The sequence below is a fragment of the Lasiosphaeria miniovina genome, assembly GCF_030549165.1.
Source record: "Lasiosphaeria miniovina strain SMH2392-1A chromosome Unknown B0T26scaffold_2, whole genome shotgun sequence".
Lineage (NCBI taxonomy): Eukaryota > Fungi > Ascomycota > Sordariomycetes > Sordariales > Lasiosphaeriaceae > Lasiosphaeria > Lasiosphaeria miniovina.
In genome coordinates, this window is record NW_026848221.1 from 1494136 (window position 1) to 1520918 (window position 26783).

The 26783-nt window shown below is 55.2% G+C and overlaps 10 protein-coding genes and 1 non-coding gene across 11 annotated transcripts; 5 read left to right on the forward strand and 6 right to left on the reverse strand.

Annotated features, from left to right (window-relative positions):
* Window positions 1-222: 222 nt before the first annotated feature.
* B0T26DRAFT_671852 (uncharacterized protein) lies at window positions 223-1210 on the forward strand (the record flags this gene model as incomplete). The annotated part of the gene is made up of 3 exons (XM_060439385.1): window positions 223-390; window positions 486-882; window positions 957-1210. 3 exons carry the CDS (start codon window positions 223-225, stop codon window positions 1208-1210), a joined length of 819 nt encoding a protein of 272 aa, XP_060300001.1.
* A 347-nt stretch (window positions 1211-1557) lies between these two features.
* On the forward strand, window positions 1558-3697 carry B0T26DRAFT_693259 (uncharacterized protein). Its single transcript, XM_060441190.1, has one exon. It carries the CDS (start codon window positions 1654-1656, stop codon window positions 3370-3372), a length of 1719 nt encoding a protein of 572 aa, XP_060300002.1. The 5' UTR covers window positions 1558-1653; the 3' UTR covers window positions 3373-3697.
* Window positions 3698-3716: 19 nt separating this feature from the next.
* B0T26DRAFT_693260 (uncharacterized protein) lies at window positions 3717-4266 on the reverse strand. The gene has a single exon (XM_060441191.1). It carries the CDS (start codon window positions 4226-4228, stop codon window positions 3998-4000), a length of 231 nt encoding a protein of 76 aa, XP_060300003.1. The 5' UTR covers window positions 4229-4266; the 3' UTR covers window positions 3717-3997.
* A 70-nt stretch (window positions 4267-4336) lies between these two features.
* B0T26DRAFT_599864 (uncharacterized protein) lies at window positions 4337-5104 on the reverse strand (the record flags this gene model as incomplete). Its single annotated transcript, XM_060435700.1, has 2 exons — window positions 4337-4793; window positions 4851-5104. Coding segments are annotated over 2 exons (711 nt in total), but the record flags the coding sequence as incomplete, so codon positions are not given.
* Window positions 5105-11023: 5919 nt separating this feature from the next.
* Window positions 11024-12114, forward strand: B0T26DRAFT_671855 (uncharacterized protein; the record flags this gene model as incomplete). Its single annotated transcript, XM_060439386.1, has 2 exons — window positions 11024-11301; window positions 11361-12114. 2 exons carry the CDS (start codon window positions 11024-11026, stop codon window positions 12112-12114), a joined length of 1032 nt encoding a protein of 343 aa, XP_060300005.1.
* A 600-nt stretch (window positions 12115-12714) lies between these two features.
* Window positions 12715-12803, reverse strand: B0T26DRAFT_t79. The gene has a single exon. It is a non-coding gene; the product is annotated as a tRNA-Arg (tRNA).
* A 464-nt stretch (window positions 12804-13267) lies between these two features.
* On the reverse strand, window positions 13268-15012 carry B0T26DRAFT_638177 (cytochrome P450; the record flags this gene model as incomplete). Its single annotated transcript, XM_060437008.1, has 3 exons — window positions 13268-14180; window positions 14235-14690; window positions 14756-15012. The coding sequence occupies 3 exons, from the start codon at window positions 15010-15012 to the stop codon at window positions 13268-13270; spliced, it is 1626 nt and encodes a 541-aa protein (XP_060300006.1).
* Window positions 15013-16338: 1326 nt separating this feature from the next.
* Window positions 16339-18152, forward strand: B0T26DRAFT_638728 (cytochrome P450; the record flags this gene model as incomplete). Its single annotated transcript, XM_060437068.1, has 4 exons — window positions 16339-16536; window positions 16603-16875; window positions 16935-17497; window positions 17567-18152. 4 exons carry the CDS (start codon window positions 16339-16341, stop codon window positions 18150-18152), a joined length of 1620 nt encoding a protein of 539 aa, XP_060300007.1.
* Window positions 18153-18597: 445 nt separating this feature from the next.
* B0T26DRAFT_693273 (cytochrome P450) lies at window positions 18598-20458 on the reverse strand. The gene is made up of 2 exons (XM_060441192.1): window positions 19266-20458; window positions 18598-19207 (listed from the first exon to the last, which is right to left on the reverse strand). The coding sequence occupies exons 1-2, from the start codon at window positions 20329-20331 to the stop codon at window positions 18768-18770; spliced, it is 1506 nt and encodes a 501-aa protein (XP_060300008.1). The 5' UTR covers window positions 20332-20458; the 3' UTR covers window positions 18598-18767.
* Window positions 20459-21358: 900 nt separating this feature from the next.
* Window positions 21359-22483, forward strand: B0T26DRAFT_640100 (RTA1 like protein-domain-containing protein; the record flags this gene model as incomplete). The annotated part of the gene is made up of 2 exons (XM_060437197.1): window positions 21359-21656; window positions 21762-22483. The coding sequence occupies 2 exons, from the start codon at window positions 21359-21361 to the stop codon at window positions 22481-22483; spliced, it is 1020 nt and encodes a 339-aa protein (XP_060300009.1).
* Window positions 22484-23230: 747 nt separating this feature from the next.
* Window positions 23231-26127, reverse strand: B0T26DRAFT_693279 (major facilitator superfamily domain-containing protein). The gene is made up of 4 exons (XM_060441193.1): window positions 26107-26127; window positions 25667-25856; window positions 24760-25577; window positions 23231-24697 (listed from the first exon to the last, which is right to left on the reverse strand). The coding sequence occupies exons 2-4, from the start codon at window positions 25803-25805 to the stop codon at window positions 23648-23650; spliced, it is 2007 nt and encodes a 668-aa protein (XP_060300010.1). The 5' UTR covers window positions 25806-25856; window positions 26107-26127; the 3' UTR covers window positions 23231-23647.
* Between the last annotated feature and the right edge of the window lie 656 nt (window positions 26128-26783).

Genomic DNA, 26783 nt, shown 5'->3' on the forward strand with positions numbered 1-26783 from the left:
GACAGCACCAAGGATCCGGGATATTCGGCAACAGATCCCAGTCCTCCCCTCAATGGAGGAAAACATAAGGTCTTTTAAGTCTCATCAGATACCAAGGGCTGAGCGTTTCAAAAGGAGATCTCCGAGAAATTGATTGACGACTCCATCGATTTGAAGATTCTGTACTCTGAGCCTCTGTGGAAGGCTGTTTCAAAGGCTAAGTCAAACTCGGCGGACGTCTCCATGAGCCTCAAGTACATAGGGGTCGATGAGAAGACTGCCCAACCGCACATTGTCGTCCACTGCGACAAGAGAGTTGCCAAGACAGTCAAGAAGTTTTTCAACCAGGAGAACGTGCTAGAAGACCTCAAGAAGCGCGACTTTCAGCTGCAAATCGTGGACAATGGCCTTGTGCGCTTGCCTTCATAAGCGGCGACCCTAGCACGACGTCGACCCGCGGCGACGAGAAGGCCTGTCGGAAGACGCTGTGTAGGCTAAAAGTCCAGTTCACCAACGTGGAAGCCTCGCTTTCCTCGGCGGCCACCATCGGCGGCCTAATTTTGGTGACGCATTCCGAAAGGACCCTGCCGGCTCTGTACGCCATCACTGCCCACCATCCTCTGAGAAAGCTCTACCAGGAATGTGAAGACGAGTCTGGCCCGGATGACGACGATGAATGTCTCGAGCTACGCCGGAGCGTTGAAGACGTTTCCGCTAGTGCTTTGGCCCACGTCCCCGACAAACACGACTTCACCAGAACCATTGGGAGGGTGCCTGATACGTTTTGCCGATCGGTACACAGACCACGCAATAGCGACTGGGTACTGGTGGAGATTGATCGCCGCGAGTGGAAACCGAACCTCCTAGTTGAATTGCTGTCCACTGGGTCCAGCGTTATTGGCAGTAAGGCTTATTAGGCAGTCGAGAAAGACGGGCCATGGCCTGTTCGAAACACGGAGCTGCGACTCGCGCCACAGCGCTTGCCAAAGCACGTCGTGGTGATTGTCCTAACGAGCAGTGGCTTCAAACACGGCGTGATGGCGGCCAACGGGTCGTCGGGGCCAAGGACGGCTTCGTCTACGGCCACGTTGTGTCGGTCGACAGCTTTGGGGAGGCGTACGTGATACCGATGTGCGATATGCTGAGCGAAGTGAGGTCTCTCACTGGGGCCAAGTGCGTCAGCCTGCCGTCTGGAGGCGACGTCGTCTTCATGCGCGGTCTCGGGCTCTAAAGCCAAGTCCAAGTCGAGAGCGCTGATTCAATTTCGGCTTATTCTTCTTCGTACTTGCAGACCTTGCCGACGCCAACTCCTTTTCTGTTCCGATATTAATTGCCTTGGTCAAGTAGACGGTTCAGCTTTGGTTCTGTTGCCTAGCATTTGATGGTGAGAAGTTTTGAACTCATAGGGTTAATGGATTGCGTGAAGTGGCTGTGGAGGAGCAGGCAAAATGACCAAAGGAATGCCACTACACCGTATTAGGAAACAAGAGGGGCCGCTAAGCCTAATAAGACGGCATTTGTTCTGGATCGGTGCATATAAATGCGCAACGTTCCTGCCCTCGCCCTCACACCTACCATCTGACTCACTCTCGAATCTCCAGTGGCACCACTCCACTGGCCATGCCTTCCTTTTGTGCACACCACTCAGTGCTTGTAATTTCATCAAAGAGTTAGATGGCAGCCATTCGCCCAGAAAAAGAACAGAAAAAAGAAAGCGCCATGGCGCCAGACTTTGACCCGCAGTACCTCTCTCCCCTCGACCAGCTCATGCCACGCGGCTACTTTGGTCAGATTCTCTGCTTTCCCTCGACCGACCCACGCGCCTTTGATGTGCTGCGCAATGGCCTTCGTAGCACTGCAGTCAGCATCCCCTACCTGACGTCGTTTGTCGTCGAGGACAAGTCGCCAGGCAGCGGCAGCGGGCGAATACGCCTGTCTGAGAGCGGGCTCGACAGCATCAACGACATGCTGGTGTACCGCGACACCATCGTCAATGAAAACGAAAATGACAACGGCATGTCCGATCCGGACGACGTCCACGACGAGAAGAACCCCTTGAGTTACGCGGGGCTGCGCGCCGCCTCCTTCCCCATCGGTGTGCTCAACGGTAGCGTCTTCTACCCCCAGATCCCGCCTCATGGTAGCATTCCCGCGCCCGTGCTGCGCGCCCAGGCTACACGCATTGCCGGCGGCTTCACGCTGGCCGTCCTAGTGCATCACAGCGTCTTTGACGGCGCCTCACTAGCCGAGCTGCTCGCGCTCTGGGCCGACTCGTGCCATCTCGACCCCGAGAAGCACGAGCCTGTCGCCCTCAACCCCCTGCGCATCGACCGCAAGGCCCTGGTCGAGGACTCTATGAAGCCTCTCGCCGCGGGGAGTGATATCGTGACCAAGCCGTCGGACATTTACATCGAAACGCCAGCCGACGCGGCAGCAACCAGTACTGAATCTTACCATGCCATGCGGATAGTAAAATACTTTATCGCTCGCGTGGTCCGCCCCTGCCTGAGTCTTCCCACAGCACGGCGCCCGCCGCCTGTCACCAGTGCTGTGCCCTCGCCGCCCTTCACTCTCGCCACGACGCTGTACCGCGTATCGGGCGCCAGTCTGGCCGGACTCAAAGCGCAGATCGGCCGTCTTGCGCCGCGATTGGGACTGGGCGTCGATTTTGTGTCGACCCACGATGTTCTCAGCGCGCTGATCTGGAGCGCTGCCACACTGGCCATGACTCCTCCCCCTGATACTTTGTCTTCTCCCTCTCGCTGGTGGTGGCGGCGGGCTACTCGGGGATCTGGGACAGAACAAGACGACAACCAGACTTGTACCACGGGCATGGCCGTCGACGTGCGCACCAGGGTGAGCCCGCCCCTGCGCCGTGACTGGCTCGGCAACGCGTTTGGCGTGGCGTGGGTGGGCATCCCGCGCGGCACACTCGTGGCGGCAGCGGGCGACGGCGGGTCGCTGGTGCCGCTTGCACGCGTGGCGGCCGCACTGCGCCGTGGCATCGGCAGTGTCGACAATGCCCGCGTCAAGCACACGGTGCGCTACCTCGCCGCACAGGACGACGTGGGCGCCCTGCGCTGGCCCGACGTGCGCATGTTTGACTTTTATGTGTCGAGCTGGGTGGGCCAGGGAATCCTCTACGGCAAGGACTGGGGGGCGCGTAGTGGTGGTGTGGCTGTGGAAGGGATGAAATGCGAGGCCATCAGATGTCTGCAACTTGTCATACCGTCGATTGCTGTTATCCTTCCGCCGAGGCCGAGATATCAGACGGAAGAGGGCGGCAACGGCGCTGATCTGGAGTTTGCCATTACGCTCGAGGCGGCGCAGATGGAGCGCTTCAGGGCGTCGCTACTCGTTGCGGCCTTTGCTGAAGTCATTGATGCGTGTTGATCATCTCAAGGTAAAGGTGATGAAGGAGGGAATACTCCGGCCTTTGCGTAGTTGATAGGCTACAATCTGGCACTCCTGGGCCAACCCCATCGGCATTTCCGGTTCTTGGATGGGTGGAAATGATCAGATAATGATGAGGAAGATGTTGTTGGGAAATATAGAGGGCAATTTGAAGTGTGGGACCATTCCTAGCCTCAGGTAATTATCACATGAGATGTCTCCTATTTTGCCTTTGTGTGAAGGCTATTTGATAAGACTGTGCCTACACTTTTGGAAACAAACCAAACACAGCAAAGGCCTCGTCCGGCGTATAACTAACTCTTGGTCAAGTCTCAGGTCTGAGATATATGTCATGCGTCATCATTATTTCCAGATGAAATATATACACAATAACTACCTAGCCGAAAACTAGAGACCAACCTAACTCACGGTGCTCACAAGGCATGACGTCGCGCCTTGTTGGATTTCATTAACTGACAGGTAGGGGTTGCTTGCTTGCCACCCAATTTGTTCCACCCGCGCTTGCTTCCAGCTGCCCTTGGGGGACGCCCCGAAGCGAACCGGAAAGATTTAAGAGGGAAAAGGAGAAGATGAAAAGCAAGCTAGATATACCATCCCCATCTCGCTACGCCGTCACGTTGAAAACAATCTTGTCAGCAACCATCTTGCCGGCCACTGCTGCCGCGCCGCCCGTCCATGCCAAGTACGAGTCTTGCACCAGCTTGTACCACAGCCCCGACATGAGCGCCACCCACTGCCACACGAGCATCTTGAGCACCGACACCGTCCACCGCGGGAACACGGACGGGATCAGCACGTCGGCGTCGTCGGCCCCGTTCGCGACCGGCACCGCCATGACCTGGTCGTCGGACGAGTCGGGCGACGCGCTGCGCGGCACCGTGCCGTCGCCGCCACTGCTGGTCTTGCTCCGGTCATGCTGACGCCGGGGCTGGCGCAGCTTGGCCTCGAGCTCGTAGAAGCGCAGCAGCCAGCGCCACTGCAGGTAGCACTCGAACGACTCCCACAGGACAGGCAGCGGGGCGAACCAGCCGAAATACGCAAACGCCTCGTCCCACGTGTGCAGGAAGTACAGCACGTTGACGTAGCAGCTCAGCACCGTGGTGACGGTCAGACACGCTACGCACAGCGCGAAGCAGCCGTACAGGCGCCGCCGCGCCAGGTACTTCTTGCCGACGCGCAGCAGGAACACGCCCGACGTGGCGGCGATGCCGCCCGTGGCCGCCCCGAAGAAGACGAACATCATCAGGCTGCGCGAGACTAGCGCGTCCGCCGCCGTGAAGCTGCTGAAGCACGTGCGCGTCCACACCAGCAGCGCCGGCCCCATCATGTGGTGCAGCACGCTGAGCATGTCTTCGCGGTAGATGATCAGGTCAAACAGGTACGCGCCCGTCATGAGGGCGCTTTGCTTCTCATTAACCACTATTTACCAACACAGAGGAGATGAGAAAAAAACATACCACGCAACCAACGCATTCCTCGTGTCGGCAGCCGACCAGTTGGCGGCGGCGGGCGAGAAGGCGGCCAGCACTGAGGGCAGGGTGAAGACGATCAGCCCTAACCGCACGGGGATGCAGGCCATCTCGACGGCCATGCGGTCGCGCAGCGTCTGCGGGAAATGCGTCCACTTGGGCAGGCGCGCCTCGAGCTGCTCGTGCGCGAACCGGTACAGCAGGCCCGTGACGATGAAGGCCAGTGACGCGATGTGCACGTCGCTGTCGAAGCTGCGGCTGAAGGTGGTCAGGGTGTCCATGGCCGTTGTTGTCGTTGTTGTCGTTGTTGTCGGGATTAGGGGTGATGCCGATGGGGGAAGGCGAAGGGGGGTCTAACGGCACCCTGCCAGCAGCGAGGATGGAGAGAGGAAGGAGGATAGAGGCGATGTTGAGAGAGGTAGTGGGTGGCGTGCTTGGTTTCTCTCTCTCTCTCTCTATCTCTCTCTCTCTCTACTGTGTCCTTCCCTATGTGTTTGTGTCTCTGAGTCGACCAGGACAGTGGGTACTGCCAATGTCAGAGAAAAGAAGAGAAGGGGGGGGTATCTCCCGCGAGGAGCGACGGGAACGGGGGGGAGCGCTGTTCCGCGATGGGGGGGCACAAAAAAACACGAAGAGACAAAACAACAAATGCCTATTAGACGGGAAGGGGGGAGACCAGATTCCAAGCACACCACACACAACACACAGCTAAAGCAATTCTTGTTGAGAGTGACTAGTGAGTGGTGAGAGAGAATGAAATGCACTGCATGCCACACACGCGGATCAAAACCCAAAACCCAAAAACGATCTGCAGAGACAGAGAACACAAAAGGAGGGAGTCAGTCCCAAGATCTGCTTCTGCCGAAGTCGTCCACACGTCCACGAGGAGGTGAATAGGGAAAAGGGGGTGTGAATAACACCACTGCGGCAAGTCGTCGGTACGAAGGCAGACGACAGACAGTGAAATCCATTCCCCAATACCCAAGACAAGCCCCCCGTCGCAATCCCTCTTTCGGATCTGACTGTCACTGCCCGGGTATCTTGACTAGGTCTGTCTAGGTGTAGGCATCACCAGCCCAGTCCCATGTAAATGTGCATACATAGGTACATATCTTTATTTCGTCCCAGGTTCGGCCGAAAACAGAAACCCGCCCACCTTCCCAAGGAGGTAAATCACAGGTAGATAGCAGGGCAAGACAAAAAGAAAGGGGATGGAAAATATGACGAGTCACTTCACTGTGGCTTGGGACAGTCAGAGTGCCTTTTCCGGGTTTGGCGTGTTTCGAAGCCGGGTTCACCTGCATAGCGCGCCCATCACGAAATAATAAGCCCAAGGCGGTATTTTTGCTTGGTTAAGATACTGACAAACAGATAGGACTTTGATGTCTTGACCGGTCGTTGGGTCTTATTTTTACGTGCACGCCTCTCCTCGGAAGGGGGTGTGCATGTAATAATTCGGTACCACTGTACTGTACTGTGCTCTGCTGTGTTTGGTGGCGTATGGATGGTCGTACACGACACGACGGGCGGTGCCACATTTGGAACAAAATCGCCGCTCCTCCCCCCCCCCCCTCCCCACCCCCGTCAGCCTCCATTCCTTCTTTCAGTCCAGGGGGGCTTCTTAGGGCCTTGAACGTGTGAGTGTGGGCGCGACTGTGTGCGTGTTGAAAAGGTGAGACCCGGATAACCCTTCCCCTCCCCCCTTGGTGCATAGACGTACGTGATATCCGCCTACGGCATGAGATCGTCATATAGGGGAGGGGGGGCTTACTATGACTGCTGCAACTCTCCAGGGTCACAATCTAGACCCGGCCATTCTTGCCCATTGTTGGCCGAAGCCGCCATAAAAAAAGTCGTCCTGTCCATGTCCGCAGCACAAGACAAGCCCATACCTAGACAGAGGGGCCTTGGCCGCCCGCGAAAACACGATCCAACGTGTCGCCGACGTGGTATTGACCGTCTCACTCTACGCCCAAAGCGCTGTCGCACGTGCCTTATCTTACGTACGCAGACAGGTGGCGGATAGATTGTCCCACCAGCCTCCTATATTTGCTTGTGTAACTGCCTGTATATTCTGCGTATTGCGTTGCGACAGTTTTTTGTGAGTTGGGTCGTTCCCCCGGTAAGCCGGCGGTGATGCCGTTTAGGATTCAGTACAACACGTCGGACGCCTACTAAAGAATCTGACTGGAGTGCGACTCTGTCCTGGTGCCCATGCATGCTCGGAGATATTAGCAGCAAAAAGGAGAAATAACCCTCGTAACTTATCTTAGTAATCTCTACCGAGTCTACCTACCCAGGTACTCCGTAAGACACGGGGAAAAAAAAACCAACGAATCTCAAATCTCAAATCTCATCTCATCTCATCTAATCCTTCCCGCGCCCAGAGTTCAGTAAGCACCACTGATTCGTCCGCTCGCAGCGACCCGCTTCGCTTCACTTCGTTTTGCGTCGGCGATTACGCGCGAGTGCCCTGGCTACCTAATTATCAGTCAGATAGGGCAGCGCGCCGCCGAGCCACCACGTCGCACTCCCTGCTCGCTCTCGAGAATCTGACAGCAGGTTAGGAACCACGGTTCGCGGCTAGACTACAAGGCTGGGCGCTTATCACAAAACCCCCTTGTATTTTATTTTCATAACGATTATTACCCCAGAGGAGAGGTGCTCGTCAGGGCCAATTACCAAAACGCCTCTCTCTGACCAGCAAGCTCCTGGTTGCCCCCTTGGTTGCGGCGATTTCGGAGACTTGACGAATAATTTAATTAATAATGATAGGTATCAAGTCGTGCTTCACCAAAGGTAAGCAAGCACTTAATTCCGTATAGAGAATAAGTGCGCCGCGCTCACGCCCCGATTGTTGAATAATTCCCTATCAATTAGTTTTTACCAACCTAGGAAAGAGAGAAGAAAAGGGAAAGGAGCACCGCTAAGCACCCCGCCAAGCGCCGAGTGCCGGGGGGGCAACGGTGCAAGGGTAAGGTGAGTATATATGTATATATAATTCTGCGTGCGTGCATCCAACAAGGCGGTGCAGTGCGGCGCGGCACGTAATTAATCTAGGTAGGGTAAGTGGACAGGTACTCTATTTTCGCGCATACCAACTACTGAATGGGTGACTGGGTACGGCCGCAGCTTCTCTACATAGTCTAAACAGGGTCTAAAAAATAAATACAAGGATTGGGTCGATTCCCGTGTCCCAAGCTCCGCTGCCTGCAATCTATCCTTCCTAAAGCAGCAATCAATCAATCAACTAGTACGAGTCCACATTTCCCAAGCCTAGCCATCTATGATTATTTTTCGTCTAATTAGGCAACAAATTATTAACTACACGATGGAGTGAAGGAAGAGAAGCGTGGTTATGCAGATAGACAGATAGACAGATAGACAGATAGACAGATAGACAGATAGACAGATAGACAGATAGACAGATAGACAGATAGCCAGATAGCCGGATAGCTGCGCACTTGCTGCATCTCGTGCTCGTCGCCCTCTCGCCCCAGGTGGTGTGGTGCGGTGCGGTGCCACCATATGCCGTACATGCAATGATTCGGCAATCAATCTATTGGATATCCAGTGTAACTGTTAAACAGCCGCCGCCGCCCAGAGCCACTCGGCATTATTCTGATTAACGCTCAAATGAGCAGACACACGGCCGGGTTGCCAAGAGCAAAGACTCACTTGATTGCTTAGCATTCACGTATCCCGCAGCGTCACTTGCCACTTAAGGCCATGATACACTACACTACATTTACCTTTCCCTACCCGCATCCCAGGACCGGAACATTCCCGGTTGTGCCAGGGGCGGGCTCGACTTGGGTCAAGTCGGTGAGGGTGTGCGTGAATTCTGCAGCATGTGTGCATTGAGTCGTCCTCGCCACCCGCTCAGCTCATCGCCTAGCATGAGTAATATTGAATATCGCAACAGTGATTTGGCTAAGCATGCCAGCGCAGAGGGAAAGAGAGGAGAGAGAAAGCGAGCCAGAGAGGCACTCGACTGCGCGAGACAAGATACGGCGGTACGCACGACTTCGTGTCACACCCCCTCCCCCTCCGTAGACAAAGCGGAACAGAGACCGTCACTATCCCCTCTCTACGGGGCATCAGCTCCGGAGTATTGCCCGAGACTCGTGGAGGGGTGCGGAGGATAGATAATGAAGAAAAGAAAATGTTATTGATTTTTCTCCGCGGCCTAAGCCTCGGACCGCTCACTCATTGGGGATCCGCCGCCTGACTACCTTGCCGTAACTAGCGTCGGCGGTGAGGGAGGGAGAAAATCATTGCCGGAATAGCTTCAGCCTGGACAAGTTCACGCGCAAATGGCCTCACACCTAGCCAAATACCGGTAGGCATATACGTAGATAGTGGGTGAATGGCACGGTGTGTAACAAGTGGCATTGTGACCTGTCGTTTCGTGCTCGTCGCGACAATTGGCCATTGTCGGGATGCGGGATGTCCCAGCAAACCCATCGGATGCGGTCCTCTATCCCACACACAGGCCCAAATGAAAGGTATAAGATACCTACAGCACAGCAGTAGATGAATTGAACCCGGCGAAGGCCCAAGGGCGGAGTACAGGATCGACATTACATGGATGGGCGTGGTATGGTGTTGCAAACTTGCAAAGAAATGCAATGCGATGCAAGGGGCTGCCACCCTGGCTCGTGGATCTGCAGTCGTGTGTTGGACGGGCAAATAATACCTATTGTTGTCGGGAGGCATCGATAAATATCTCTTTAACCAACTTCAGCACTCGATATGGCCCGCCATTTTCGGCCTGCCATCGGCCATCGAGAAAGGGTGCCCGGCCAGGGACACGCACACTGGTATTCCCAAGAAACAATCAAGAGTAAGCAATGTGTTCCGGGCTATGCCTGCAAGTGCCGGTCAGCTATGCGAGCGAAGGAAGAAGCGCTTATGTTTCTAGCCCTGACACGGAAGGTAGCAGCCGGACCGCCGGTAGATACGCGATCAGACCTAGATGCCGCGACGTCTGCGTACAAGCCCAAATGCTTAGTAATTAACGTGCTTGCGAGGTAACCGCCAGCACTGCGCCAACAGTACACGTCTGACAATTCAGAACTTTAAATCCATCGGATAACCCGGCGTGAGATTTAAGCGTGAAAAGGAGCACGGTGGGGTAGAAAGCTACCGGTTTTCTGTGCATGAACCTTAGCCACAATTCTTGTGATGGTGTCTTCGGCAAAAACGGCAGGCACTACGCAGTATGCTAAATTGTCAATCATATATGGCGCTGAAGCCTAGTTTTGACGCTATGGAGGTCGGTGTTACTGATTGGGCTGGTTGGGCCTGGCTGCTCTAGGCTCGACCGAAGGGCGCGGCAATGATCGGCAAGCCGTGCGGGAAGAAGAACGGAACCCAGGGCTGCTGCATGGTTGGTTGCATCGTTGCTGATCCCCATCTCCTCAGGTGCCGCCGCGGCTCAATTTGCATATATCGGGGTTATGAAGGCGTCGAGGCTCCTTAGGTGGGTGTGGGGGTTGGTTCGTCAAGGTACTTGACGGCCATGTACTCTTGGCTGTGCCGGAATCTCCCGTCGACTCCCCCCCACACCTCGCTCTTAACCATGTCACACTTTATATGTTCTTTTTTTGTGCGGTTCGAGCCTTGCTAGTGGAAGAAGAACGCAGCATGTAAGCGTTGGCTTCCATGACAGGACCATGCAAATGCAGTCAGATGCTTGGCCCTTGGCCACAGGTCCTCGCTCTTCCCACGAGAATGATGGAACGTTTCGCGAATTGCGCCCTTGACGAAATTTGGGCTCAACGGGGCGCGTTTCCGACCCGCCCACCATGGCCTAAGGGTTGATAGGCATGATGGAATATCCCGGGTTTCCTTTCGCCCCGGCCCGACTCCCCATTACTAGATTTGCGAGACAAGGCAGAGTGTGGTTGTTAGATCCACCCCGCGGTGTCTGCTGAGAATTCGACTGGTGGAGGAGAATGCTGGATGTGCCACCCACGGTCTGAGAGTGTCCCATCTCTAAAAGTATTGTCGGCCTGTAGTATTCCCTAGCAATGCTGAGTTTTGGTTTTGGTGCCCTCTCGTCTGACTTTCCCGGTTTGGTGACCATTAGTCCGGAAAAACGCACCTTCCTACACACAGCCCAACTCCCAGTCGATAGCCCGGCTGCCGTAAACACCATGGCCGGAGAGACGACATACAAGTTCGACCTCGCCGTCGTCGGCATTGTAGCTGTCATCACCACCGTGGTGCGCTACAATGGGCGCAAATACTTCGAGCGGACCATGCCTGAATGGTCCAAGCTCAGGGAGGACATCAAAAGCCGGCTGGCCGTCGAGGTTGCCGTTATCCCATCGCGAATTGTGCTCTTTTACCTGACTCTGCCAATCATGATTGGAGGCTTCTCGCCCATGGAGGAGTGGACGAGCCAGGATACGGCGCGGTCTCTGCTCTCATGGTAAGTGAATGAGGCCATTGAATGAAAAAGGTGAAGACTCACCACTAACACGCATGTAGTGCCATCTTGACTGGCGCCTACATTGTCGACTTGACCGTGACACGCAACGACAAGGGCGCAACGCTGCATCACATGATGGGGCCGGCGCTGCTGCTCTGGATCCGGACGAGCTTCTCGTCCTTTTCGCCGTCCGACGCGCTGCTGTGCCGGCTGCTGATCCAGTTCGTCTTCTTCGGGGCCACCATCTCGGGGGCGACGACGACGACTCTCGTGTTCCTGTACCAGTTCCGCAAGACGTGGTTCCGGTCGTCAGCATCCAACGCGTACCTGTACTTCACGCTGTTGCTGCCCGTGCTGGCCGTGACCACCGTGGCCAGCACCTTTTACTGCAGCATCTACCTCAACGTCTGGTACCCCGAGCTGCTGGCCTACTTTGGCGCCTGGGGCTACTTGCCGCTGGGCTGGGTGCTGCTCGAGTGCGGCATGCAGTGGAAGTGGCTGATGTGGTTCTACACCTTTGACGAGTGGTACCGTGCCACCACGGCCGACGAGACCGACGTGCCCAAGGAGGCCAAGGAGCGCATCGCCGACATCGCCGACGGCGCCTGGTGGCTGCCTCGCTGGCGCTTTGCTGCCATCAAGGCCCTCGTGCTTGTGTGGCTCGTCACTGTCGCCGCGCTGGTCTGGCGCAAGGGCGACGTGCACTTCTTGGTGGGGAAGGCAGCTTCCCTGGCCTTGGAGGCGTGGGGCCGCGATGGCGTCAATCTTCGGGTTGCAAACGGCTCAGGAACTGATGCGCACGTGGAGCTGTAATGCAGTGTTAGGGAGAGGAGAGCGATGGATTAGCAAATGAATTTAATTCCATTGATATTCCGTGGGATCAGCCAGATGGGATTGGGAATTGACGATAGGCAATCTTTGTATTTAAGGACTTGTTCAACCTGTCGAGCACGGCAGCAGACGATGAAGTGTAATCAAGGGCAACGAATCAGAAACAAAATTTTGAATGGAAAAACCCAGGCCGCATCATCGAGGGTCAAGTCTGGCGAGGAAGGTGCATTCTGGCCGCTTGTGTTCACTGGCTGCTGTTCCACCGCCGATTCTGCAAGTGTTGGCATCACATCGTTAAGTAATTAGTGGTGAGAATCGCAAATTTGGCTGATCGTACGGAATATGCATCGTCCGCCCATTATCTAGTGGTACGCGTCACCATTATCGTTGTCCAACTTTTCCGGTCCTCTTGATTGGTAAGTAGGTAATCGACATCTTGTAGCGGGCAGTCCCTACATTATATCGGCGGGCCAGGAGGCCTTTATCTGAGGATCCCTTTATCTAATCCCAAGCAAAGCCAGAATAGAAGGAGAATCTATAAAAAAAGAAAATTAAAGTGAAAAAAGCCAAAAAAAAATACTTCGACCGAGCTGGGACTCGAACCCAGAGCCTTTACCAACTGAGAGTTCATTTAACCGGAAAGTAACGCGCTACCATTGCGCCACCCAGCCGTTAGTGCCTTAGTGTGCCTGGAATAATACTAGATACAGCCTAGCCGAAACCTTCAGAATAAGGTAAGTTCTCTAGGATAAGACTGAAAACATTCTCATTTACAGCGACGCGATATTATTTGACCTCATATTTTTAATGTTATTCTTCTCCTGCTCAATCATGCTAATCACGCTGAGGATTTGCAAAAGGGTCTATAGCCAATCAAAGCTCTTGGGATCTTATACATTCTTTCACGAGCAATTCACAATCGACTCACTTACCACGTAGACTTCTAAAGGGTTTCATTGCCTTTCACTTGCAATGCTCACCCATACCTCAAACTCAAAAGTTCCAACACCGTTTATCTCATTTCGTTCTATCATAGGCGTGTTCTATCATAGGTGCACTGCATAGAGTCAGATAAGCAACGGGAGAAAGAAAGAATAGCGACAAGAAGCTAGCAGCTAGTTCCGGTCAATCAAATTCAAATCTTGACGCTCCACTCAACATCCTCCCAGCCCTCGCGGCGGCGGATGCGAACAGTGCGGGCGATGGGCTTCTTGGCGCCCGTGGTGCCCTCGTAGGCGGGGGCCTCGATGTGGTCGCCGTCGCGCTCGGCGCGGAAGTCGAGGGCCATGACCATGAGGACGCCCGAGGCGAGGATTTCTGTCTTGGCCAGGTGGCGGCCGGGGCACAGGTGGACGCCGCCGCCGTAGGGCACGAAGCCCTGCTCGCGCACGCGACCCTTGGTGTCGGCCGCCGCGCCGCCCGGCATGAAGCGCCACGGGTCAAAGCTGGTCGCGTCGCCGCCCCAGATCTGGTCGCGGCTGTGCAGCATGAAGGTTGGTATGGACACGCGGCCCCCAGCGCGCATGAAAATGTTTACCCCCGACTCCGGGTCCTCCAGCACCGTGTCCTTCAGCACGGCCCGGTTGCACGTCGGGGTGCTCCCAATGCGCAGCGCCTCCTGGTAGCATGCCACCAGCAGCGGCAAGGTCTTGGTTGCTGCTGATATGTCGATTTGCATCTTCTTCTTGTTGCTGTTGTCAGACTCTACCTCGCTCACAACATCCTTGATCTCGTCTCGCAGTGCTGCGTGCAGCTTGGGATTGGCCAGGATGTTGTAAATCATGCACACGGTCGTCGGAACAGTGTTGACCGTCGCCACCGAGATGTTGAACACCTCAAGCCGGGCGAGGTCATTGGGACTGATGCCCCGACTGAGCACCGATGCAATAGTCGACTTCACTGCCTCGCTGGCGAACTGGTGACGTCCCTCTTGCACATAGGTTTCGAACGCAGCGGAAATGCTGTTCACCGCGCGCACGCCAGCCGGCGCAACCCAGTTCCGCATAAAGCCCCAGATGCTAAGTCGCAGCTGGTTCTCGTCAAAGATCCTGGATATCTGGTCAGCGGTCAATCACGCGGTAAACCCCATAGCGGCGACATACCAGATATCCTCGGCCAAGCTCGGGTCGAGGGCAATGGGGTTCTTGGGGCCGTAAAGGCCTGACACGGTTCCCATGGTGATAACGTCGCGAAGCCACTTGAACAGGTCGCGGCTTTGCCAGTCCGTGCCGACCGTGTTGACAGACGAAGCGACAGCGCTAGACGCCACTCTGCTGGGCTCCTCGAGGGTCGCGCTGCCTGTCGAGAGCATCCTGGTGAACTCGAGGCGACGCTCCGTCAGGGCATCCGATCCGATGAACTTGCCATTCTCGTCGACGCCGAGGTGGCGATTAGCGCTCTTGCTAAGACCCAGCATTCTCGCGGCCACAGTGGCGCTGAGCGGCTCGAGCGACATGTGACGACTCCGCAGCGCCGCGTGGGACAATCCTGGCGATGTGACGACATATGTCTTCATGTTCAAGACTTTCATGGTATATGCTGGCCATGACGTTTGACGGCTTGGGGTGCCAGGTTAGCGATGAACCAGATGGCGCCGAGACAATAATACGGAGCTAGGACTTACCGCAGCGTCTCCATATACGAGACACCAAGTCTGTAGAAGCCTAGAAGATGCCCGAAAATGGGAATGAGGGTCCTCGATACGGGCGGCTCCTTGGCGTCTCCATTCTTTGGAGATGCCACGAAGAAGTAGTGCCAACCCACGAGCGCTGCGCCAAAGCTGAGAGCAAAGATTAGAGAAGCGCGACTTGAGACACTATGGTTGCCCGACAAGCTTCCCGAGCCAACTGCATCGGTGGACGCGTTAATGCCAATGTCCATGGTAAAAACGACTGGCTCTCTCGAGACCGGGTGTTAGTGACGTCTTGTTTGGCAGTTTAACCCCTCCTTGAGATGCTTGAGGTCGGCGGGGGAAAATAAGGGAAACGACAAGGCCGGCATCAACGATTGCGGCAAAGGGAGAGAGAGAAATGCTAGTGGCACGTCCGTCTATGTTTTTGACCTTGGTTGGAACTTGGTCTGCATGAGCATCAGACTTTTGGCCGTCATTTCGTCAGTGTCCGCCATGTCACTGTGTCACTTTGTTACAAAATTTTCCTTCTTCATTGTTGCCTGGATATTTGCCGAGCCACTCCACGTCCCAGGGACATGCTGTGTGGGATGTAAGATGACGCGGTGTGAGTCTATCATTCCGACCTGTCAGCGCTCGGGAGACCGGAACTGGCGAGTCGAGAGCGGCCCCAAGGCGGGGACGTGAATCCTCTCGTGAATGGGCTCCAGTTTCGTTCCCAAGACCGCCGATCCCAGAGCCCTACGGTTATTTATCGCAATTCCCTAGTACTTGTGCGTATCTGAATGTCAATCTGAGCGTCTCCCGGCTTCACAGCCGAGAGATAAGTTGCGCACGTTGTTGGTTCAGGGCCCAGGTTGCCAATGGGCCGAAGTCGGTACAGTCAGCCGACATGCCGTGTCCAGGGCAGGGCCCAAGAAGCCCCCCTCCCACGGTCCGAGGTAATATTAAGGGCATGTCCATCATCCACTCTGGCTAGCTGCATATCATTGTATTGGAAACATGATCTTAGACCCATGCAATCTGCAGTGCAATATCGCAATCCCGCCAGCTTGAGCTCCCTCAAGAGAGCCCTGGCTCGGGCATGGATATTTGTGGTGTGGCGGGACATAGCCTACAGGTCTCACAAGCCACTGCATCCTTCACTGGCTAGCTCCACGACAAACAAGGTACTTTATATTGCACAAAATATGGACTTCCAAATCGAGTAAACCGGAGTTGTTGATGGCTGACACACCGGATATGGGCCTTGTCGAATGAGATCTCTCGGTAAGATTTTTTCTCAAAGCGGTCTGCTATTTTGCTCTTATTTTTGACGTTTATTATTGCTGAAAAATTTCGTTGGAGAGGGATGCAATCAGCTGTCATAGCCGGGGTTAGGGTTGGCTGACGACTGTCTCCCTTTGCTGTTCTCCCTGTCTTCATGCCGAAGCAGCCGTCGTTCCAAGCGTCTTTTCTTCTTCCCGGATTTCTTTGTAACCCTTTCTCGACTCCCGGTGTGCAGACTCTGCTGCTTCTGCTCTTGCTTCTGCTGCTGCAATTGGCACTTGACCAGTCTCGCGACCAGCTGTGACATAATGGCTGTTTCATCGCTTCTTGGGCTGGCTTCCACCATCGCCCTAGCGTCCTATCTCAAGGTCTCCGGGGCTTCGTATCCGTTCGTGGTCCTCGGTCTCGTCGCATCCTCCGTGGCCCAGATAGCCGTCTATCTGGGGTATTCGAGCCTCATCTACCGCTGGTATTTGTCTCCAACAAAGGACCTCCCTCACCCCAAGGTATATATTCTCTCCATGGTATAGTATCATTAGACGGCAAAGTTGACTGACCTCGCATTTCCGTAGGGCACCCCATTCTTTCTCGGAAACTTGATCCCGTTCCTCAGTGAACCATGGGGGTTCCCGTTGGCTCGCTGGCAGCGAATGGTCAGCGCATCTCCCAGCGGTTTCTATCGTGTCTTCCTCGGCCCGTTCGACTTCCTGATCCCCAAGAGCTCTCAGGCTGTGACGGCTGTCATGAGCCAGCCGTACGTCTTTGAGAAGCCTCCTGCAGTTCGGGATGGCCTGGTCGAGACCCTCGGCGTCGGTCTCGTAGCTGCCGAGGGCGATGTGCACCGCGTACGTACAACCGCAACATGATTGTGTGTAGTAGAACCCGTTCTGATGATGGCATGCAGCGACAAAAGAAGCTTCTTACACCAATCTTTGGCTTGAGCCGCAACCGACGCCTAGTGCCGCAGATGTGGGCCAAATCGGTGGTGCTCGCCGATAGGATGCGGGATCTTGTCAAGGAATCCGGGGTCAAATCGACCATCATGTTCATGCATCCATTGACAATGGCTGCGACGCTCGATGTCATCGGAGTCACAACTCTCGGCGTCGACTTCAACTCGGTGCAGAACCCGGACCAGCCCATCCTCGAGGCCTACCAGCGCGTCTTCCCGTCGTTGGAGACCCAGAATGCGTTTGAAAGATTCTTCGGCGCGACGCTGCCGGCAATCATTTCGCCGCACCTACTGTTCAAGTTGCCGCTGAAGCCGATCCGCGAATTCCACAAAGGCATCGCTATGCTGCGCACATTCTGCCTCGACCAGATCCGCCAAAAGAGGCGAGAGATTGACGAGGCGAAGATGGACGATTCCGAGATTAGAGAGAAAGATATTCTGTCGGCCATTGTTGCCTCGGGTCTCCAAGACGAGGAGGAGATTCTGAGCCACATTCTGACTATCCTCGCAGCTGGGTAAGTGAACATCTGGGTAAAGCAGTATTCCGATTTCCGGCGATGACCATCTGACCACGACCTCGATAGTCACGAATCAACTGCCATAACCCTCGCGTGGGCCATCTTCAAGCTTGCGCAGCATCCCAGTGTCCAAGAGAAGTTACGGGCAGAGGTCCTGAAGGCCCAAGCGGCTGGCATCGGGAGCGACGGAGCGCCGACTCTTGACGAGATCAATTCGTTGCCGTACCTGCGCTGCTTCCTGATGGAGGTGCTGCGGCTGTACCCAGCATTCCCGTCCATGATGCGGGAGCCGGCGCGGGCGACGACGGTGGGCGGACTGTCAATTCCCAAGGGCAAGCAAATCATGGTTAGTCCGTACGCCGTGAACCGGTCGCGTGAGCTGTGGGGTGACGACGCCGACGAGTTCCGTGTAGAGAGGTGGGAAGCGTCGCACAGCGGGGGTGCCACGTCATCGCAGGCGTTTCTGACCTTCTCGAGCGGGCCGCGCATTTGCATCGGGAAGGACTTTGCGACGCTCAGCCTCAAGGTGTTCCTAACTGTGCTCGTGGCCCGTTTCCGCTTCGAAGAGGCCATTCCGGGCTGGCACCCGCCAATCCAGAAAGGCACGTCGCTCAAGCCACAGGGACTCAAGGTCAAGGTCTCGCTGCTCTGAGTTGTATGCATCCACCTTTTGCGTTCTGGAATGGATGCGCGCCGCGGCTGATTGCTGGTGGCTGATGTTGCTTGCTGCTTGTTGTTCGGGTTTCCTTGAGAGTCAAGCTTATATAGTATGCTAGTCGGTGCCTGGTAGGTAATCAAGATAGTTCGGTAGTATTTCAGTATATTATAGATGAAAATTCCTTATTCCATGTTTTGGCTAGACCGTGTGGGAAATGAAGATGGATTTGACGCAATAACTTGAAACAAGAGAACTGGGAGATGGCCAGTTCTATTTGTAATAGACTACTGTAGGTAAGGAACTGGGAAGTACGAGTCCGATTCCATATTAGGTACTGCGGCCCGAGTCCCGAGGCAGGTACCACCTCTGGAATGACTTAGCTTTGTAAGAACAGCAGACTGTAGTGCCCTTATCAATTCATCATTGCTGCCTGGCTGCCCTCCTAGTAAGGGTCCACAACCCTGATCATTTCTCCAAGTGTCGCTGGCAGGAGTCTGGACCTTCAGTCCATGACCAAAAAAAAACTCGAAATGTACCACGCTATTATTTGTTTATCTATTCCCAGCTAATTACCAGCACTATTTTCGCCATGTAAAGCTGCACTCCATCTCATTTCTGTCTCGGCACCAGTCCAACCCTTGTGCCGGCCGCGCTCGAGAGTGTGATGCTCCATTTCTCGAGCCACGGCGCACCCGTCCGGCTCTGGATGGCGTCAAACTCCTGTGCCATGCGCGCCACAATGTAGGCCATCTCGGCCATGGCATACGTCTGGCCCATGCACACACGCGGCCCGGCGCTGAAGGGCAGAAACTCCCACCGCGGCCTCGTTCGTAGCTTCTCCATAGCCTCCCACCGCTCCGGCCGGAACTCATCTGCGTCGATTCCGTACACGTCGTGGCGCCGATGCAGCGCAAACGTCGAGCAGCTCACAATGGTCCCGCGCGGCACTACGACGGGCGACCGCCCATCCGCTCCGCCACCACGCGGGAGCACCGTGTTCCTGTTGGCGGCTCGAAACAAGACGGGCGCCGGCGGGTACAGGCGCAGAGCTGTGACGGCGGTCAGATTAAGTTCTGCGTGGGCATCGACAATTGGCTGGATTCTCACCTTCTTCAATGGCATAGCGGTGGTAGGTGAGCTCTCGCAGACTGTCATACGTCGGCTTGCGCCCCTGCAAGACGTCGTCGACTTCCTTCTTCAGCTTTTCCCAGACGTCGGGCCGGCGCGCGAGCACAAAAAAAAGATTACCCATCAGATCGGCCGCCGTGTCGCGTCCAGCCAGCAGCAACCCGAGAATCTCAAACCGTATCTTCACGAGGTCGACGGTATCGTCAAGGATGCTCGCCAGGAATCCTCGGTCCTTCTCCTCGGAGCCAAATTGGCGTGATCCCCTGTTGTTGTATGCTTTGCGCACTATCTCGTCGACAAAATCATGCAGCACCTTGCACTTGGCCTCAAACTCTGTGTCGCGGTAAATGCGCAAAAGAGGTCCCAACGCCGCCCTCTTGTTGACAAAGCCGCCCACGCTCTCAAAAGCCTCGACGACTTGTGCCAACCGCGACCCGGGCCGGCTCAGAAGACTGCAGACATTTTCGTTGAGCAGCAGTCCCATTGTGTTGTCAAACGTCAGCTGTGCGAAGAGGTGGTGCAGGTCAACCGTCGTGCCGTCGAGTGGCAGGCGAGAGAAGAAGTTCTGCATGTGGCCCTCGAGCTTCCCTAGGTCGGCGACGCGGTCTCGGGCGAGATGGGGACGCACGAGGGCGCGTGAGTGCCGCCACACAGCGCCGTCGCTAGTGAGCATGCTGTCACCGATGAAGGGGCCAAACAATGACTTTTTTCCACTGTTGAAGTCCTCCATTCGAGTGGATAGCAGCGCGCGCACGTTATCCGAGTCCACGGTGGTAAGGAAGTGCTGTCCCATGCACACGCCCGAGAAAGTGTTGCCGAGCTCGCGGAACCGGCGCTGGGCCGTCTGCAGCGTCCGGTGCTCCCGGGCCGCCGCCACATCGTCGAGAAAGAGCCCAAGTCCGACGATGCGCTCGCTCTGCGGCATGCGCCGGGCCGGCTCGCAGCCATGTGCCCGAGCAAAGCCGCGGAGTTTAAGGAGCTCAACTAGGCGGAAGCCCGCCCAGCACACGGCGGCGCTAACCAGTAATGCGAGATAAAAATACATAGCTTAACTTTCATGCGATGTCTTAACCTCGAGAAAATAGCTCGAATTACACGAGGAATCAAAGCAGAGACAACAAGGTGGATATTTTTGAATGTTTGCTTTGCGTTGTGATACGCCGAACGAGGTCTCGGCCGTCGACTGACTTGACTTACACGGCCGTTATATCAGCTATCCGCACTAGCTACTTTCCTAGAAGGGAAGGGGACTGATATTCTATTCCCGTTCTAGATAAATTAGCGAGACCGGTGTGAAATAGAATGCCCATCAATTTGCATGGGCTTTTCCGGGTCGGTAGGGATCCCCCTGCATAATTGGAATTTTTACTGGACCAGGTGTCAGCCCTTCAGCGGCTCAGCCCAATCTGCGGAAACGGAACGCACAAAAGCTCGCAAAGCTCGGTCATAACTCCGCGGGCATAAGATACTAAAACGCTGCGGGATTGGGCAAATCGGATCCTCTTCTCACCATACGACGGAAACTCCCTTGGCTCTTTCTAGCGCCGGTCAGCAGAGACAGTGGTGGGTATACGTAAGCCCAGCCTTATTGTATGGTTCACCTGACGAAAGGGCGCGCTGACGGGTGGACGGCCCACCAGTTCCAACGCGTTTCCTGTGCTGGTTGCCTTTTGAAACCCGGGCAAAAGAGGCTGTGTGAAACGGAACCATCCACCTGTGTCGCACACACGCACCTCACTCATTCATTCTTTCTGTTGCATTGTCAAGGCGTTTTCGTCCCTTTGCAATGTCGCGCTACGGTGCACGTTTTGTTCGTCCAAATTAATTGCCAAGATCGTCTTCAGCTTTGTCCTGTCTCGGGTTCCGAGAAATCCGTAACAACCGACCATCGTGCTCGTGCCTGTCCCTCCTTTCCGCGCTGATCCTCTCGCATTCTTCTCCTCTCCACTAAATCTTCCCTCTCTTCAACTTTGCATCAACAACAACTTTCGGCCGACCGACCGACCGACCTTCGCAGTACTATTATATATTTCTTAATTATTTGTCTAGCGTTAAACTGCTTCCCCGCGACAATGTCTACCTCTGGCAATTCCTCCGACCCCTTCGACCTCTCGGGCTATAATGGCACTGGTCCCATACCCCCCGCGCCTCCTGGCGTCGACCCCGACCTTTGGCAGGGCTTGTTCCACATCAGGACTGGTTGCTTCCCCTTCCTGGTCGACGGCATCGACAACAGCTACAGCTACTGGCCAACTCTCGGCGCCGGCATCGCCTTTGATGTCCTCTTCGGTATAGCCCTGATCGGCCATCTTATTCAGTTCGCCCGCTTCAGAAAATGGACCTCGATCCTATTCGCCCTCGGCGCGGCCAGTATGTTCTGCCTTGTTTCCTTAGCTTCCCTCTCTGCACCGCGACCCCCTTGCCACAAAACCTGACCATGAAGATGCCGTTTGCTGATACAGAACGCAACAATAGCCGAAGCCATCGGTTGGGCTGGACGGACGTGGTCAGCCAAGTGTCCGTACAACCGCGACGCATTCTTGATGCAGATCACGACACTCATCATCGCGCCCACCTTCTTCGCTGCTGCGCTGTACGTTCTCCTGCACAACCTCATCACGAGGCTGGGCCGCGAGACTAGCATGCTATCTCCACGCATGTACGCCATCGTCTTTTGCACGTGTGACGTCATCTCTCTCGTCGTGCAGGCGGTCGGCGGTGCCATGGCGTCCCAGGCGGCCGACAGCATCGACGGCAACACCGCGCCCGGCACCAACACCATGGTGGCGGGCATTGCGTTCCAGCTCTTCACCATGAGCATCTTCGCCGTGTTCGTCGTCGACTTCCTGCGCCGCGTCCAGCGCATATCTCGCCGCGGTCCCGGCGAGAAGCGCGCGCTCCTCACACGCCCCATCCGCCTCGTCCTCGTCGCCGTCTTCATCTCGTTCATCATGATCTACGTCCGCAGCATCTACCGTACCATTGAGCTCGCCCAGGGCTGGACCGGCAACCTCATCACCCACGAGGGCTACTTCATCGGCCTCGACGCGACTCTCATGTTCATCGCCGTCGCCGTCTTCCTCGTCTTCGATCCCGCCTCCCTCCTCAGGGACGACGCCGTGGGCCGTCCTGCCACTGCTCTGATGGGCGATCCCGCCGCCAAGGAGTCTGACTCGGCCGACTCGGCCGCCCGCTAATTCATGGCGGTAGAGAGTGCGTGTGACGGAAACAGAGAGAGACCTGGCCATTTCACGTCTAAAATCTGTTCAACTACATTATTTGCAGCACTTTTACGTGTATCTCAAGCAAGTCGAAGAGGAACAATGGAGAGATTTTGGCAGAGGTAAATATAGAGACTGGGTGCGCATTTGGCACACGCACGTCCTGTTACTAAACTAACCCCCGAGTCTAGAGTATAAGGACATCAGCAATCAGTGCAAGACGGTTAAATGGCTCGGGATAATTACGATTTACATAGAAACCTTAAATATATTTCTTGGTTACTTCTCTCTCCCTCCCCCTCTTGTTTCCTATCATTAGTCAGTATTGTACCTGTAGTTTATAGTTTTTCCTAATAATTAATTCCTATTCTGTTGACAAACTCCTCAGTATAACGCTGCTCGGGCAATTAACTACGTTCCTTACAGCTGGTTGGCAACTGGCTTCCCAACTGGCTCGCCAACTGGTCTTCGTCTGGCTTGACTGGCACCTGGCCCAGGCAACCACGTAACTGCTCTGGCTTGGCTTGGCTTGGCTTGCACCTGATAGGCCGCATGCGGGACCCGAGTAGAAAAATCCCGTTGCCAAGTTTCAAGTTTGCTAACTGATTGGTTGCCCAAGACACAGACAGGCAGGACCCCGAGTAAAACTGGCTTTGTAATTGACTGACAGAGGACCCGAGTTGAAACCTGGAGTGCCTAGGTGGCGTACGCGCAGACTACAAATTATCCACCGTGCGTTGGGATTCATCTCCGCGGATTTCTTCCCGAGTTTCGAACTCTTGTGTCTCTCTCTGCGTGTAAAGCTTAAATACGGATTGGTAGCCCGTGTCTTTGGTGACCGCGCCGCTGCTGCCAACTTAACTTATCGACAACAACCTTATCTTGCTAGTCCTAGATTGGATCTACGCCTAATTACCAACTCGATCGAGAGCTAGTGTTAAACCTCGAGTAGTCTATCTGAACCTCATGCCTCATTGATAGTCTACGTTCTTCTTAAGCACGATCTTAATTACAACTCAATTTGATAACACGAATGAAAAGTTTAATATGATTTGGTCATCCAGATATATACATATACACCTAGGCTTCATTACAATTCTAGTACCAGATTAATTAAATGATAGGCAATATCTCATGAATTTAACCAGTCTTCTCGCTTGTGTCTAATGTGCTTACTGCTTCGCCAGTCTTCTCTTCTAGGGGCGCCTGAATTGCCCCGTCAGTTTCGCTTGAACTTTTTAACGAAGCGTAAGCCATTGGTTCGCCCTCTCCTGCCTTGTTCTGTGGCGTCTCTACGACTTCTTTTGCCTCGGCCTTGTCGTCAGCTAGCGCCACTAGTGTCAATTCGGACCTATCCACATTCATTAACACCTTAGCTTCAGACGTAGGATCGCTAGTCGACCCCTTCTCTTCGTGCGCATCACTGTCAACAGCGGCTGGTAATGGTGTTAGCTGATGGGTGTTTTCGTTACCCCCGCCCTCCTCGTCACCTTCCCTAGGACCAAGTTCCTCGGTGCCCGAATTGATTGGATCGACTTCACCTCGGTCTGTTATGCCGCCCTTGAGTCTTGTCCAGGGCAGTGCCATAGCAAACAGAAGTGATATTGCCGCAAATACGACAGCAGGTATGAGGCCGACACGAATAGCCTTTCCGTACGCCAAGGCCACCGCTTCCTTCGCATCCTCGGGCAGCTGTTGACCGTCAAGCCTAGCGCTGGCGCCGGGCGCGGCGCCTTGAACAAGTGCGATGAGGACATCCCGAGGGAATGGTAGAGCCTCAATCTCGCTCGTCAGCTTGCTGGTGAATATGGCTGCTGCGACTTGGACCGAGACCGCTCCGCCAATCTGCTGCATCATGCGGGTGTAGCCAAGTGAAGTGGCAAGCTGGTGTTTACCCAGCTCTGCGCGAGGGTAGATAATCTCCGCTAGCCAGGCCATGCCCAAGCCAGCGCCGGCAAGGACCTCAAAGCCAACAATGGGAGGGATAGTGGAGGTTGATGTCGAACCGGTGCTCAAGGCAAAAAACAACGCATTTGCAACCAGGAATATTGCCGTCCCGATGAGGGCCAACGGGTTGAAATAGCGGACTAGAGTCGATACAATGGAAAAAATAAATGTGCCTATAGCAAGAGTTCCTGCAAGAGCAAAAGTTAGGAAGCCGCTGTTCCGGGCTGAGAGGCCCCTTTCTTGCTGTTGTCGGCTTTCGCGTCAGCTGGTTGACCAGAGGTAGAAGGGAAACCACGGAGACATACCTGGAACAAGAATGGTAGGAACATGACCAAGACAGCCACAGAGGACAGGGCCGAGAAGAACAAGCCTCCTGTAGTCCATACACTCCTGTTAAGTATGACTTTGGGGTCAAAGATGACCTCCCGCTTTGTAGTCTTTTGTTGATAGACGAGGAGGCCGAGCGACACGACGCCGACGGCAAACATGACAATGGACTTGGCACTGTTCCAGCCGTTTGTTTGTCCGAACTCAATGCCCAAAATCAGGGGAACAAGGGTGAGAATCAAGAGCGCCGTTCCCAGCCAGTCGAGGCTAGTCACCTTCTCCCGTAGCGGGAGTTTGTAGTTCTCGCCGCGGAGGTCAGGGCCTTCGAAGAAGGTAGCGATCAAGATGCAAACAAGAGTCAAGCCGAGGAAGGGCAAGTTGATCCAGAAGATCCAGTGCCAGCCAATGGAATCGGTGATGGCACCACCGATTATAGGCCCGACCACGATGCTGGAGCCGAGGATAAGGGAGAAGGCGCCCATGGAGATATTTTGGCCCTTGGTCTCGGGCATCAAGGCCAACATGCGAAAGCCGCCGATGCTCAAGCCGACAGCGCCGATGCCAGAGAGAGCGCGCCCGCCGATGAAGGCGGGCGAGCCCTGGGATGTGGCACTAACAAGACAGCCAGCTCCAAACAGCACAGTCGACGATATGTAAACGGTGCTGAAGGCAAACATGGAGTAGAGCTTGTTGCACAGCGGCTGCAGCACGCACTGGGGCAGCAGATAGGCCGAAGTATAGGAGCCTATATCGTGCACTGACTGGAACTGGGCGACGATAGTGGGTAGGGCGGGCTCTAGTTGGGGGTAAGGGGCCATCATCAGCACTGGGCTCGCGCCTAAATCCCCTGTGCGGGTGTTATCAGGTACCCTGAGGTGGACTTGCCGATAATGGTCTGGTCCAGTCCGACCAAAAAGCCAGCCAGGCCCAGGGCAAAGGTGATGAGGGCCCTCCTCCACCATTCCAAGGGCACTTCAAGGTCCTTCGTGATCGGCCCCTTCCTCAGCAGGCGTTTGAGTTGCATCGCCGACTCGGATCGAAGGGTAAGAGAGCTCGGACGCGGTCTTAGGCGCACCTGTGCGGGTTCGCTTAGGTTAGGAGCCATTCTCGTCTGGGAGACAGAGATTGGGGAGCGGAGGGAGGCAAGAGATCAGAAAGACAAGACAGCCCGGCGAGAGCGTGAAAGGGAGAAGGCGCTCCCAGAGATCTGCCCCGAATCAGTTGACAGTGAGGGGGAATGGAAGGCGTGAGACAGCGACAGCAACGAAAACAGCAGGTGCCCTGGTAAGGTAGGTCCTAGATACCGTAGATAAGGTAGGCGGTACCTTGGAAAGGCAACATCCACAACCGGAAGTCACGGTCTGAACACTACTCCGACCCGGCCAAGGAAAGTGCTGCCGCTCTCAAGTGCACGCGACATCCATGACGGCTACTCGACGGGGTTCTGTCAGTGCAAAGACCATGGAAGTTCGTCCAAAAAAAAAGATTCGTCCAAAGCCCAAAAGGAGCAAACAACGCAGTAGGCACCAAGGCAAATTGGCAAAGACGCAGCCAGCCCCCCACCCGACCCGACGACGACAAGGACGGGAGTGCGCTTGGTGCACCCACGGCATGGGGGTGAAGTGTCGAAAGCGCAGCTGGATTGGGAGACGCTTGTCAGAATATCAGCTCCACTCTCAATTCCAGGGCTCTAGAATGCGAACGGGAGCTCACAGATTTGGAAAGATGGCCATTCAACTCGCACACGGTGCAGGGATTCACCAAGTGGATCGGCGGAAACGGGGCTGGCGGAAGGCATTGGCCTCGGCCCAATTAGAAGCCAACGACCAATGTCGGTGTGTTGGGTGTGAACTCCAAGAGGTGACCTTCGATTCTAGCGGCCGCGCCGGCCCGCTCGGCTGAGGGCGACAACTCCTCCGGCCCAGCACAGTCATCTCCAGCTCGAGCCACCGGCCTCCAAAAAGAGTCGCTAGTCTCGTCGCCGGTCCGCCACTGACGGCAT

What these genes read in the sequence shown, in the direction of transcription:
- B0T26DRAFT_693279 (XM_060441193.1), bottom strand. Translation starts at nt 25,805, where the DNA reads ATGCAACTCAAACGCCTGCTGAGGAAGGGGCCGATCACGAAGGACCTT. An exon ending in ACTGGACCAGACCATTATCG is followed by an intron (nt 25,578 to 25,666) that starts GCAAGTCCACCT and finishes ACCCCCAACTAG; the next exon opens with AGCCCGCCCTACCCACTATC. An exon ending in TCCTACCATTCTTGTTCCAG is followed by an intron (nt 24,698 to 24,759) that starts GTATGTCTCCGT and finishes AGCCGACAACAG; the next exon opens with CAAGAAAGGGGCCTCTCAGC.
- B0T26DRAFT_693259 (XM_060441190.1), top strand. Translation starts at nt 1,654, where the DNA reads ATGGCAGCCATTCGCCCAGAAAAAGAACAGAAAAAAGAAAGCGCCATG.
- B0T26DRAFT_693260 (XM_060441191.1), bottom strand. Translation starts at nt 4,228, where the DNA reads ATGGCGGTGCCGGTCGCGAACGGGGCCGACGACGCCGACGTGCTGATC.
- B0T26DRAFT_693273 (XM_060441192.1), bottom strand. Translation starts at nt 20,331, where the DNA reads ATGTATTTTTATCTCGCATTACTGGTTAGCGCCGCCGTGTGCTGGGCG. An exon ending in CCGCTATGCCATTGAAGAAG is followed by an intron (nt 19,208 to 19,265) that starts GTGAGAATCCAG and finishes CCGCCGTCACAG; the next exon opens with CTCTGCGCCTGTACCCGCCG.